Here is a 13,531-nt window from a genome sequence, read left to right on the forward strand (position 1 = left end):
TATCTTACAAGACATAAAAGGAAAGGGAGGCAAGCAGAGAGTTGGGGACCTCATACCACCTAGAAAGAAGTGCTGGGAACAGAGCGCTTCCTTTGGACCCAGGGTTCCTGTGTGGAGAAGCTCCTAGTCGAGGGGAAGATTAATGACAAGGATCTCCCTCCAGAGCTGACAGATAAAACCTTCCCCTGGAGCTGACGCCCTGAATTTGGACTTCTAGCCTACTAGACTGTGAGAGAATAAATTTCTCTTTGTTGAAGCCATCCACTTGTGGTATTTCTGTTATAGCAGCACTAGATAACTAAGACAATAGTAAGCTGGCAGGAAAGTGTTAACTGGAGGTTACCCCCTTTCCTCTCCCAGGAGCCTCTGTCCCCATCAGCCAGCTGCTGGGCTCAGCTCAAAACAGAGGGGAGCAAGATTGATGAGAAGTGAGTGAACTATTTCAAACTTGTTCAGAATTTGAAAGGCATTTTGCAGATTGGTGAGGAACATAAACAGAAGGTCTGTGTTTTCCATAGAAGTTGTGCATGAGTTTAACTGGGATGAAAACACCCATCCTCCAGCTACAGGTGAACACCGAATGCTGGGCAATTAGACCAACCCTTCATTTTGGACATGAGGAACCTGAGGGCTAGTGTAGGGAAGAGGTGTGACTTGCCCCAAGTCACACAGCTACTTACTTTAGGGCTGGGGCCCGAACCCAAGACTCCAGTGATGTAGGATGATGAGCCAGCCCTTTTTCACCTTTTTTTTTTTTTTTTCCTGTGACCATGAGGAAGGCCTCAGGCTGTCTGGTAGGAGACAGAACCTCACAATCTCTAACTCCTGCCTGAACTCCGCTCTTGCTGGCCTGGAAGGCCCTTTCTCCTGATCTAAATCCTTCCATCCTTGAGCTCAGAGTGACGACCCTTCTCTGGAACAGAACCCATGACTCTCAGACCACCAGGATTGTCCCCTGTTAGCATTCGGCTTCTGTTCCTTGGTACTGAATCCCATGTGCATGTGAATGTCTGCCTGGGCTTCAAATGGGTTTGGTGTCCCTCAGGAACACGGTCTACCCCTCTATCTCTGGATAGAGGGGCCTTGCCTCAGATTGCCCTTAACCAGTGGTGTGACAACAAATAAATGTTTAGTAACAGCACTCTGGGGAAGAGAAGTGGGGATGCCAATAGCCCTGATCTATAGTGTTTGCTGATTTCCATGGTGTAAATATTCCCACCACGATCAATTTCAAGCTACCAATGTGAGGTCACTGAATGTAGAATGGAAAAGAGATGAGCAGCAACAATATATATTAGCATTATATATCAGTCATCATTATATAGCATATGGAGCCCTGGTGGCACAGCGGTTAAGAGCTCAGGCTGCCAATCAAATCTACCAGCCACTCCTTGGAAACCCTATGGGGCAGTTCTACTCTGTCCTATAAGGTTGCTATGAGTTGGAATCAACTCAATGGCAACAGGTTTGGTTTTTGTTTTTAATAGCAAATACCATTATATAATATTTCCACCATACAAATAAAAACCAAACTGTTTTGGTTAGCAGGCTGAGCTCTTAACCACTACACCACCAGGACTCCACCATACAAAGGTATAAACAACCCCAAGGGCATAGCTAAGAGTAATATGTAGTAAAATAATTAGGAAACAATGAGTTTCCAGTGTTTATTACCTTTGTTTTTAATACAGCTTATTTAAGTTTATATAATTTAATTTATAATAATGGCCATGTTTAGTAAGCAAGTTCACGAGGTTACTGAAAATGTAATAATCAGCTCTTGTGCAGGGCAAGAGCTGGCTCTCCCAGGGAAAAAAAAAAAAACAAAAAACTGTTCTTGTCCTTCAGAAAAGTGGTCCCCCAGGCTCTGGGTAGAGGGGAAGCTCTACCCTAGTGACCTTGGTGTGGAGTTGGGGTGGGTGTGGGTGAATGTTCTCGCTGACCCCTGGCAGCCACAAAGCCTAAAGCAAGTGAGGAGGCTTTTCTTCAGTCACACTCATTGGTATTTATTAACACCCATCTCAGGGGAACAGGAATCCAGTCAGAGGCCATAGAATGGGGTGGGAAGAGCACCGGATGAGGAGGAATCTAGACCCAGGTTCGAGTCCCTTGGGTCCCCAGTTTCTCAACCCTGGTACCTTAGACCCATGGCTACCTTCCTGAGCCCGTTTTGTAAGGTAGGAATAATTTACCACCTGCACTGCCCATTGTCTGAGGCTCTGGTCAAGATGAAAGGCAAAAGGGCTGTGTGAGCAGGAGAGTACCACACCACGGGACTCCTAGAAGGCAGTGGGTCCCAGCTTAGGCTGCAGAGCCAAATTCTCCTAGTGCTGTCATTTACAAACTGAGTGACCTCAGACAAGTTACTTGGCCTTCTTACATCTGTTTTCTCATCTGTAACATGGGGGGAGCATGCTGAGGTGCGTGCAGAAATAATAGCATCTACCTCAGTGTTGCTTATGAGGATTAAATATGAACCTATGCAATATAGGGTCGCTGTAAGTCGGGACCGACTCCACGGCACTGGCTTTGGGTTTTTTATGCAATATAGTTAAAAAAACAAAAAACCCGTTGCCATTGAGTCAATTCTGACTCATAGCGACCCTATAGGACAGAGTAGAGCTGTCCCCATGGAGTTTCCTAGGAGCACCTCGTGGATTCCAACTGCCAACCTTTTGGTTAGCAGTTGTGGTACTTAACGACTACACCACCAGGGTTTCAATAAATACTGACTTTATTATCATTGCCTATATTCAAATCCGGAAACCCTGGCAGCGTAGTAGTTAAGTGCTATGGCTGCTAACCAAAAGGTCGGCAATTGTAATCTACCAGGTGCTCCTTGGCACAGGGCAGTTCTACTCTGTCCTATAGGGTCGCTATGAGTTGGAATTGACTTGATGGCAATGGGTTTGGTTTTGGTAGTTTATATCCAAAACCAAAGAGCCCTGGTGATGCAGTGATTAAATGTTTGGCTGCTAATCAAAAGGTCGGTGGTTTGAACCCACCAGCCACTCCATGGTAGAAAGATATGGCAGTCTGCTTCCGTAAAGATTACAGCTTTGGGAAACCTACGGGGCAGTTCTACTGTGTCCTATAGGATCGCTGAGTCTGAATGGACTCAACAGCAATGGGTTATATCCAAATCCGCAAAATAATTCCTTCCCAAAGTGTTTTACACAAACCTCCCAAAGGCAACCAGCTTGGTCAAGAAGGGGAGGTGGTGTGTGTAGACACGTCCACCCCCAGGATGGGACATTCAGGAACCCACCATCAAAACTCGATGGCCCTGCAGGCCCACCCGTACCCCTGGCTTGCTGCCCCGCTCTTTCCCTCCCTAGCCTGGGCAGGCTGACAGCTGGGAAGTGGGTGGAGATCCCAAAGACAAACTCTTTCCATGGCTCCAACACAGAGAGTGTTTTGTAACATTTTCCAGTGGGACTGGGTTTCTTGAGACATCTTGGTGGTGAGAAAACATGAAATGGAAGGAAGATTATAAACAATGCTGAGGAGCACACTTACGCAGGATGAGGAGAAGTTTCAGATAAAAAAAAAATCCTCTTCTCCCCCACAAGCCACTGAAAGCTCTATTTTTATCTCTTCTGAGCAAGAGGAAAACATTCTTTCAAGGAAAAGATACAAAGAAAATCCAGAAATCCAAATAGCTGAGAATTTTACAATGTTTCCAAGGGGTCGCACCCTCCTTGTTGGAAGTTAACATTGAAGACTTGCTGCAGGCACCACCCATCTCAGGCCTGAGGCCATTTCAGCACTTAGGTGCTTTTATAGGTGAAGCAGTGGTTAAGAGCTCTGGCATGCTAAGGCCGCTAATCAAAAAGGTTTAGCAGTTCAAATCCGGAGGTGCTCCTTGGAAACCCTATGGAGCAGTTCTACTCTGTCCTATAGGGTTGCTATGAGTTGGAATCGACTCAACAGCAATGGTTTTTTTTTTTTTTTTTATAGGTGAAGACTGGGTGGGCGTGGGGGCTTCTGGGGAGCTTGACATAGGCAACGTGGGAAGGGGAAAAGGCACTCTCAAGGAAATGTTGTCTGGTTCATCTTGAACCATGTCATTCTCTCCTCTCCTTTCTCCAGTTCCCTATTACCTTTGAAAGAAATTTCTTCACGACTTGTGCCAGCATTACATCTCTTCACAGTATGGCCTACTAGTTAAGTGCATGGGCTTTGAAGCCAACTGATCTGGGTTCAAATCCTGACTCTACCACTTTATTAGCTGTGTGATGTTGGACAAGTTAATTAACTCTTCTGAATGCCTTGGCCCTATCAATAAAACAGGGATAATTACAGTTTGTACCTCAGAGGGGTGTTCTGAGGCTAAAATAAGAAAATGTAGGTAAGATGCTTAGACAAGACCTGGCATGGCATAAGCAGTCAATAAAAAGAATAAAAGACAAATTCACTTGAAATCTTTTTATTACCAGCTTACCTCTCCAGCTTCATCTCTGCCGCTTCCCAGGATGCACTTACCTAGAAAGACTCAATTACTCCAAGTTTTAAATACAACCCACACACTCTCCCATCTTAGGTCCCCGATGCTTTTTTTTGTGCGTTTCAGCATCTGGCACACAGTAGGCATTCAATAATCTGCTGAATGAACACTTGCCTAGAATTTCCTCTGTACCTTTCTTCATCTAGCAAGCTCAGTTTGGAGTTAACTCCTCCAGGAAGCCTGCCCTGAATTCCTAGCTTGGGCTGAATACTCTCCCATGGCATTCTGTGTACACAGTAAGTATGGTACTAAAATGTGCCTTTTTTCCTCTTTTGACCATCAGCTCTTTTAAAGAGGAGCCAGGTAGAAGTCATATTTACATTCCCAATGCCTGGCACATGGTAGGTGCTCGATAAATGGTCAGTTCTGAAGAAGAGCCAGTTACCTGTCTCCAGGCTGGAAGCTCACACCCCAAACACCTCCCAAGACTCATAGCCCTTCCCAGCAGGTTCAGCAAGAAACCAGACAACACTCAGCCAAACCCACTTCCGGCTCCTGGTCTTCCTCCAGGGTCAAACCCGGGTTCCCTCCCACCCCCACCCCATTGGCTGAAAACAGGAAAAACTGGAGAACAGAGTTTCTTGAAATTTTGTGCTTCAGGACACTGGTACTGTTTCCATCAGAATTTGGTCACCTGGGGCAACAGAGACAGCCAATGTCATATGTCATTAGAGAAATAAGGAACTCAGTGACCCAGAAGTCAGGGATACAATGAAACGGGGCCTACTGACCTAGGTATCAAGGTACATTGCAATCTTCTGGTGACCAGCCCATATGAGTTGCACCATTTTGTTTTTGTATCACTCAGACATTTGTGTACGAGGCAGGAATGATGTATTTTCTAGTTCTTTCCTGTGCTTCCTGTGGTTTCTGTCCCTAGAGGCTAATATGGCTCCACTGGAGTAGCCTGGGAAAGCCTACCAGTTTAGAAGGAACTACGCAGCTACCATCCCACTAGAGTCATTTAAGGGCAGGGACAGTGTCCTCTGGTTCAGGGTCAAAGATGGAGGGAAGGTAAGCCTGGCTTACAAAGGACTCTCAGAAACAATGGAGCTGAATGGTGGGCAAGCCCAGGGGCTAGAAGAGAAACCGACTCACTGCCAGCATGTCCCAGCCCAGTCCACCAGTGAGGGCGCCCCTTGGGGAGGCAGGAACCCCTTCTGGGATGAGACAGGTTAACAAGATGCCCACCATCTTGCTTTGCCCACCTGCAGATGCCCCAAAGAGAAGTCTTGTTGGACAGGGGTGTCCCCTTTCTGGGCAGAGACAACAGGCTGTTCCGTCCCATGGCCCTCAAGCAGGGACTTCACCTGACTCAAGAAGCACTCTTAAGTTCTAGGAGGACAATCTCAGGCAGAAGGTAAATGAGCAAAGGAACACTCATGGCCTTTGGGAAGAACCACTGGCCCATGATGGCAGATGCTGGCATACTTGTTGCTCCCCACTGCCAAAGAATCTGTTCAGAGGATCCCTGCCTGGTATTCAAGACCTCATACTTCAAGATCCTCCAAATCTGTACCGCTCACTCACTTCATCTCAAACTACCTTATATTGTTAATTACTATTTCCCCCTAAGTAGGCTTTGTCTTCCTAACTGTATCTTCTGGAAGGCAGGGACTTTATTTTATATATATACACACACACACATATATATGCATATATACATACATACATACATACATATATATATATAACTCCAGCATCCAAAACAGTGCTGGGCACAAAGTAGGGCCTCAATACCTAGTTTGTGTATTAAATTCCAAGGGTAAGTACTCACACGCACTTCTACCTGATGAACAAAACACCTCTCAGGAGTGCTTGCTTACTTTAAGTGTCACGTTTTAGCTACAGGGTATCTGACAGAGTTATCTCCTTTTGGGGGGTCTGATTTTAACCCATCTGTGAGAATTTACAAAGTGTTCAAAACATCAGAAATATACCCTTGACAAGAGAGGGGGTTTGGGGGAAAAATCTCTCAGGATGAAGTATGGACTCAGCAGCAGTACTGCCCAGCCTGCCTGGCCTGCGGTTCCTGTTTGGCCGAGGATCCCATCCTCAACTGCTATGTGACTTCTCTCAGTCTCTGTGGAGACGGAAAAGCACTTGTGATTTGGCACCTGGAGGTGCAACTCCCTGAGGTCTGAGAAAGTGGAGAGAAGGAACAAAGTACTACAAGATAAAAAAAAAAAAAAAAAGTAGGATTTTTGGGATTGATTTTTATTTGGGCTTCTCACAGTGGTTAGAGCCACTCTGTCTTCGGAACAATCACAGAACAGTAAATGCGTCACTGAGACTGCCCAGAAAAGTCTGACCAGCTGAATCTTATTGCTTAAAATACACATATTCACAATAACTGACAAATGGTGATGTGCCTCACACAGGAATGTGTTTGCATTTGCAAATTTTCTGACTGTAGCACCAAACCCTCCACCGATCCTTTCCTTCTCATCCACCTGGAAAACCAGCCACAATCCAACCTCCTTGGCCCCTAACCATTCTGTCGACTCTCTGCTTCATCTCCCTCCAAGCAAGGTAGCCTCCGTGGCTGGGGCCAGACTGCGATCGCTGGAACGAAGCCCAGTTCTACCAGTTGCATTTTCTTCTTCTCGTGCCTTTAGGGTAGGATGCTGCAGTGAACACAACAGTTAGCACTCAGGCCAGTCCCCCATTCAAACTGGGGGAGGAAACTTCAAGAAGGCCAGAATTCATCCACCTGATCAGTTAACTGAAGAAGGATTCATTTTGGTAAAACTTGTGCTCCTTCGAGACACTTCAGTGAGGTGTTTGGGATTTAAAAAAACAAAGTGGAAGGAAAGGCATCTGAGGACTGCTGATGCACTCTGGCCACACAGCAGCTTGCGCGCCTTGAACCTCGGCGGAGGGAGGTAAGCCTTGTGGCACTGTGAACTGCCAAACCTTCCTGGCAATTCTGGGCAGGGCTGACGTCTGGGCAGCAGCTAGTCCAAGCTTGTCACTGAAGATCCAACCAAGCTTCTGTCTGAAATTCCACTTTCACCTTCTGTCCCAAGTGGTTGTGGACACCACCCAGGGGGCTGGTACTGAGGGCCAGAAACAGCCGAGGGAGGCAGACATGTTCAGAGCATGTTTCCACTTACAGGGGACAGAACACAGGCCTCTGAGCGCCCACGGAGCAATGTGCAAAGTGCAGTGATGGGTAGAGTAAAACCTCTACCTAGAGCACAGTATCTCTGGCAAACACAGGGGACTGCCGTTGACAATGCTGCTGAATACACCCGAGTACACAGTCAGACATTTGCTCAGTAAACAGTAAATGCATAAAATAAGTTACCTTGAGAGGGCCATATTTGCTCCAAGTGTTGTGGTTAACACGAGAAGAATGGCTGCTTCAAGGTATATTCACAGGAACACACAACTTGGGGCTCACACACAAGGGACACATACACAGGTCATCCAAAAAGTCACTATTTGGACTTCACTTTGTTCAATGTGGATTTTGGTTTTGTGGAATCCAAACGCAGATACTTGTTTGCCTCACAGCCTTGGATTTGTCTCTCTCTCTCTATATATATTTTTCCCTTTCTTACCATAACGTCAATGCCTAGTCAGAATATCACCGTTCAAGAGTTGAGGAAGAACCAAACTCTTTGTATCAACAGCACTGGAAGGGGAATGTTAGTTTTGGCTGTTTGCACTCTCCATTCAAATTATCCTATCAAAACTCAACTGGTTATCTGAGGCCAAACTACAGTAATAAGGATCCTGTGGTCCTTCAGGACGGCTGCCTTCACCCTCCTACATAGGCCACTTAGACGCTTTACATAGGCTACAGAAAAATGAGTCATCCCATTCGAAAAAAAGGGGGGAGGAGTATAACAACCACAGATAACCAAGGTATTTCTTTCAAGTGGTCAGTTTAAAAAAAAAAAAGAAACAACAAAAACAAAACAACAAAAAACACATTCAAAATCAAAGAGAAAATACTGTGTGAGAGCCAGACTATTGGGCTGCCCACAGCTTCCTCAGTCCATTTGTTCACAACAGTGAGAAGTGAAGGCCTGTGTGCTTGGGATGAGGGAGAGCCCTGGTCACCTGTGGGCAGAGACAAAAGGGCAGAGATGCAGAAGCCACACCTCCATCTACCACCATGGGTTGGGGCCTCCTGCTCACCCACAGAAGTTCCAAAGATCGCCCCCACCCAGGCCTTCACACAAAACCTCTCCTTCTGGCTCAACTGTAGCCAGGCTCTTTGAAGGCAACTTGGGAAAGAGTCCAAACTTCTCTTTTCCAGAATAGAATTCTTGCCTGTCCGTTGGGAAGGTTCTTGTTTTTAGCTCGCTTTTGTTGTTTGCTTTTAAAAGAAAAACCAAAGAGAACGCAGTATAACCCTTCATGCCTGAACCAGTCTGCAGCCAGCCAGGCATGTGACAGATCAATGAGCCCCCTACAAACCTACCACGCAAGTGTCCATCGGACACCAACCTCCCAGAGGATTAATCCACATCTCGCTACGCAAACACTGGCATCCCTGGGCCTCTGTGGGTGGCTGAGACCTGTTTCCTCTCCTGGACTGAGACACAGCAAGGTTCTCTTACACTAAAACCAGAGAATCCACTCCACCACCAAGGATCATCTCAGGGCACAGTCCCAGCCCCCTTCCTTGGGGGTTTTTAAAACGTACATTTCTCTGACCCAAGCAGGTTGGCGAGAAAGGACTTGAAAGGGGGAAAACAGGGGTGGGGGCGGGGTGTGAGGAATGAGTCACAGAACCAACTTCTCAGCCCTCCACAACACTGTGCTTTTGTGGGGGAAAGGTATCCACACCCCAAACTGTACCTGGAGATGTAGGAAAATGTAGGAGGGGGAAAAAAAAGAAGAAAGTGGCTACACCACCTTCTCTGAAAGTCATTAATGCTTCTCTCGTGGTTCTCCCCTCCACTGGTTGCTCTGCCAAGTTCTCAGTTGCGGCAGGGCCTGCTCTAGCTGGGGGTGCTGCTGTTCTGGGAGTTGGGGGAGTCCTGTTCATTGATGGTGTTCAGCAGCAGGCAGGCGGGTGGCCGCGGCAGGTGGGGGTGCCCAGGCTCTCGGGCCTGCTCCTCGGAGGGTTGGTACAGCCCTTCCTCCTCGTCGCCAGCGGGCCGCACGTGGCAGCTGTCACAGAAGTCCAGGGACCCATCCAGAGCATCATCAATGAGCGTGTTGAACTCTTTGAGGTCGTCATCATGGCCCCGGTTGCAAACACACACCTCAATACCCGAGTCACCTGTGAAGCGCCGATGTCTGCCAGGAGTCTTGTCTTTGTTGTCGGGGAGGGCACTGTCATGCTCAGAGCTGTACTCTCTCAGCAGCTCCTCCTTACATTCTGAATCCTTGTCCGGGAAGGAGCCTGGGTCCAGCTCCCCCAGGCCAGCCTCAGAGCCACTGGGCTCCATTCCAGGGGCTTTGGTGGCTGCTCTGTCGGCTGGCCTGTCAGAGGGCTCGGGGTCGGCGATGCTTGGGGGTCTCGTGCTGCTTCTGCTGGGCCCAGACAAGGGGCTGCTCTGCGTCCCCTGGGGGCCCCTGGTGGGGTTGGCGCCCGGGGGACTGCCGCCTGCAGGGCTGCTCTGTGGAGGCAGCTGCTGCTGCTGTAGCTGGAAGGCACTGTACGGTGGGGGAGGAGTTGGAGGTCGGTTCACCACTTCCTCATAAGGAGGTAGTAAATAGTTTGGCAAAAACCCTAAAATGGGGAGTTAGGGAGGAGAGATTACTGTGCTGGCAACTGTTCTAAGACAGATTGCAAAGCTCACACTAAACACAGCCACTGTCTCCTCCCACCCCCAACACACACCCACCAAGTGACAGCTACAGCTCCTGACTGTGGGCAGGGGAGAAGGCTGCAATCAATTTTGCAGAGAAAGAGGGACACATTGGGAGTGACCTAACCCAGCTTCTTGAAATCAGAGAGCCCCCAAAGCTGCTTAATAGGCCAGGACTTCCTGCTTGTTTGGGAGTTAAGGCCGAGGGTAGGCAAATGTGGGGGATGGCCAAGAAATAATTTCTGCCTGGAATGGACCTGTTTCTAAAAAAAAAATACATGCACATAAACCTCACGTTTCTTGTTCAGAGTGTCCTCCATCTGAGCTCATAAGTCTTCAGGGTCAGGTATCCTCATTTAAGACTTCCTGGCCACTTGTTCTTCCCTCCCTCTACCCCCTCCAGAGGTACCATGAAGAGGGCCTGTTGCTGGGAGGTTAGAAACCTGTGTTGTCTCTCTCACTCAAGCGTGGCTGGAGAAGGTCTGGAAAAACGAACTCCACCTGGGCCTGACTCAGATCAAGGGGCACTGGATTCCAGCAGGGGTTAGGGAGGATCCTCTGCCACCTAAGGCTTACTAAGAACATGCCAGGTGAGTTCTTTTTTTAATGCGGTAAATGCCTGAAGGCACAGATTGATCTATTTATAATATAACAAAAATTGCTTGCATTTATTGAGCACTTGCTATATGCCAGGCACTGTGCTAAGCACTTCATTCCTTCTAGATGTGGCATTCAAGCAATTATGACCATTTTATTTTGTAAAACACTCTGCAGAACAGCTCTGGACAAGCTACACAGCTGGGCCTACAGCTGCCATTTGACAGGTCATGTGTAAGCAAGCCCGGGTAAGTCAGGTGAACGCTCTTCTTTCAGTCATCAAATTTCTTGGTTCTCTGGAAGTGCCAGTGCCACCCTACCACACCTGGCCCCTCATGGCACTCTCTGCTCAAGTATATTACATGGCAGTAAGCAAAATGGGAGGCACTCAGTCCACTGAACTGCAAATCTCGATTCACTCACATTATACATATACATCATCTGACGACCTGCCTTTTAAAATAAATTTGCTAAAGGAGCAGGGACCTGGCAAGATGCAGCCACTATGAGATTTAGAATGGCCCAGCGGCGTCGGGGAGCTGCATCCATACACCTGTTCCTCTGTGCTAAAAGTGAGCATCTCCTTGTCCCCAGAAGAGCCAGACCCTGCTCTGTCCTGGGCAAGAGGGACAAACCCCCTCTGCCCATGGGGCCCTGACCCCGGGTGCAATTTGGGCCCTGGATCTGTGCATCTGGGCTCCTAAGGGCAATGTATGGCTGCTTTTGGTGTACGTACTGAAATAAAATGGCAGCGCTGAGTAATTGTGGGCTTCCCGGTAGGCGATCAGGTTGATTTCATGTTGCCGCTGCTGGGCCTGAAGGCGGTGCTTGGCTCTGCGGTGGTGGCAGACGCAGCAGCAGCTCAGGATGATGATGATGGTCCAGACCAACCAGAACCCTGGGGGGTGGAGAGGTGAGACAGAGAGGCATGTACACCAGGAGAGTACCAGCCAGAGGAGGTACCTCTCAGAACAAGAAGGTTCCACGACAGCAACCATGTGGTTGAATGTGGTACTGTCATGCTGCTGGGTGCACAGGTGTGCCATACTATAACTGTCCCCTCATGATCTCCCTAGATGCTAACAGACATGATAGTTACTAATGGTCACAAAGTATGTGCCTTAGGGGGAGATGACTGTCCTCTGAAGAAACCCAGAACTCTGTTAAGCTATCTTAGTGGGGTAAAGGAGGAAGAACTGTTCCTGATGCCAGAAAAATCTAGAATAGCCATCAGGAGATAATTACCCACCCTAAACAGGGGCAATAGATGATGTCCATTGCCTGCAGGGGGCCCTCCATTTTTATTCTCCCCTTTTACATTTTATTACTCCATTTTACTACCCCTCTCCCCTACCTGTTCCCTAAACATGCTTTTTGGCACATAGACATAGCCATCCTATCAGTATTTAATCCCAGGAGAGAGGGACCTAGGCGTTCTCCCCCCAAGACACAAAGTGGGATGTCCTTGAATGCAATCTAACATTACCCTGGGACAGGAGCCTAACTTTGGGGAACTTTCGCTGATGATGATGTATGCTGTTCTACTCATCCCTGTCTTATTTATTCTGTGAGTATTAATGCCTGTTGACCATGCCATTAGAACAGTGTCTGGTCTGTGCTCTGCTCCTAATGGTCTTCCCTAAGAACTTGTGAATATGGCATAATGCACATGTCTCACCCAGTGAAATGACATTTAGAATATGCACTCAATTTTCGTGGTGTTTTGTAGCTGACTGAAAGACCTGTAGGATGGAAGAGGGCAGGAATGTCAAAATAATAATAACAAAGGAGATCACTCACTTCAGGGAGCCTCCAGGGACCTTGGGGGAAGGTAAGTGCCAAGACAACTCTCCAGCACCGCTGCTCCTCCTGTGTTTTAGGTTGGTGGGCATTAAATATGCCCACTTTCTAGTACAGCATACTACTCCTCTCTTGAGAGATCTCTGAAGAAAAGGCTTCAGGCTTCCTTGGTCCCATCTCCCTCGCAGAACTGCTCAAGCTCCTCCAGGCAGCTACCAGGCTCACCTCTTGCTACTAAAATGGTTGTTGATTCACCAAAACCAGAAGGAGCCCCTCAAGATCCCCAGGGCTCAGAATATTAGCAATTCCAAAAGGCCCTGGAGGTGACTCCTGATAAAAGAATTTTCAGGGTTCTCCTTGTCTCACCAAAAAGATCTGAGGCTTTTTTAGTGACAAGAGTTACTAAAGTTAAAGGTGGAAAAATTCTAATTGCCTCAGATCCAACTCTTCCCTAGAGAGTGTAAATGACTTCCTCTGCTCTCAATATAATCTGGTACAATTCCACCTCTTGCTGTCACAAACAATCTATGCCCATCTCACTTTGGTGTGGGCTGCATTAGACGCAGGGCCATCAGCAGCCGCCCCTTCTTCCTTCCCACTCCAGGCAGGGGTGGAGGAGCAGGGGAGATGGCCCAAAGCCCTCTCTTCTCTCTCTATGTTAAAGAACATCCAGAAAGCTCTAATCAAAAGCAGGATCATACCAAGTCTCCTCACTTTCGCAGGGGTGGGGTAGGTAAGATGAGAACAATCCCCAAAAAGGCCCATTTCAGATTTTAAAACCTTACCAGATATAAGGATATCATATAGCTAATAATAATGTGTTCAAAGAATGGGTAATGACATGGGGAAATGT

The 13,531-nt window shown here is 47.7% G+C and overlaps 1 protein-coding gene across 2 annotated transcripts in view; it reads right to left on the reverse strand.

Annotated features, from left to right (window-relative positions):
• Positions 1-6,690: 6,690 nt before the first annotated feature.
• The window catches only part of WBP1L (WW domain binding protein 1 like), a 64,556-nt gene continuing 57,715 nt past the window's right edge, over positions 6,691-13,531 (reverse strand). For both annotated transcript variants that reach the window (XM_010589020.3, XM_010589021.3), the window contains exons 3-4: positions 11,615-11,776; positions 6,691-10,202 (exon numbers count right to left, since the gene is read on the reverse strand). In XM_010589020.3, coding sequence (XP_010587322.1) covers positions 9,466-10,202; positions 11,615-11,776 — 899 coding nt within the window. In that variant the 3' untranslated portion in view covers positions 6,691-9,465. The remainder of the gene's footprint in view (positions 10,203-11,614; positions 11,777-13,531) is intronic.

Source organism: Loxodonta africana, chromosome 16 (genome assembly GCF_030014295.1).
Source record: "Loxodonta africana isolate mLoxAfr1 chromosome 16, mLoxAfr1.hap2, whole genome shotgun sequence".
In the NCBI taxonomy this organism is placed as follows: Eukaryota; Metazoa; Chordata; class Mammalia; order Proboscidea; family Elephantidae; genus Loxodonta; species Loxodonta africana.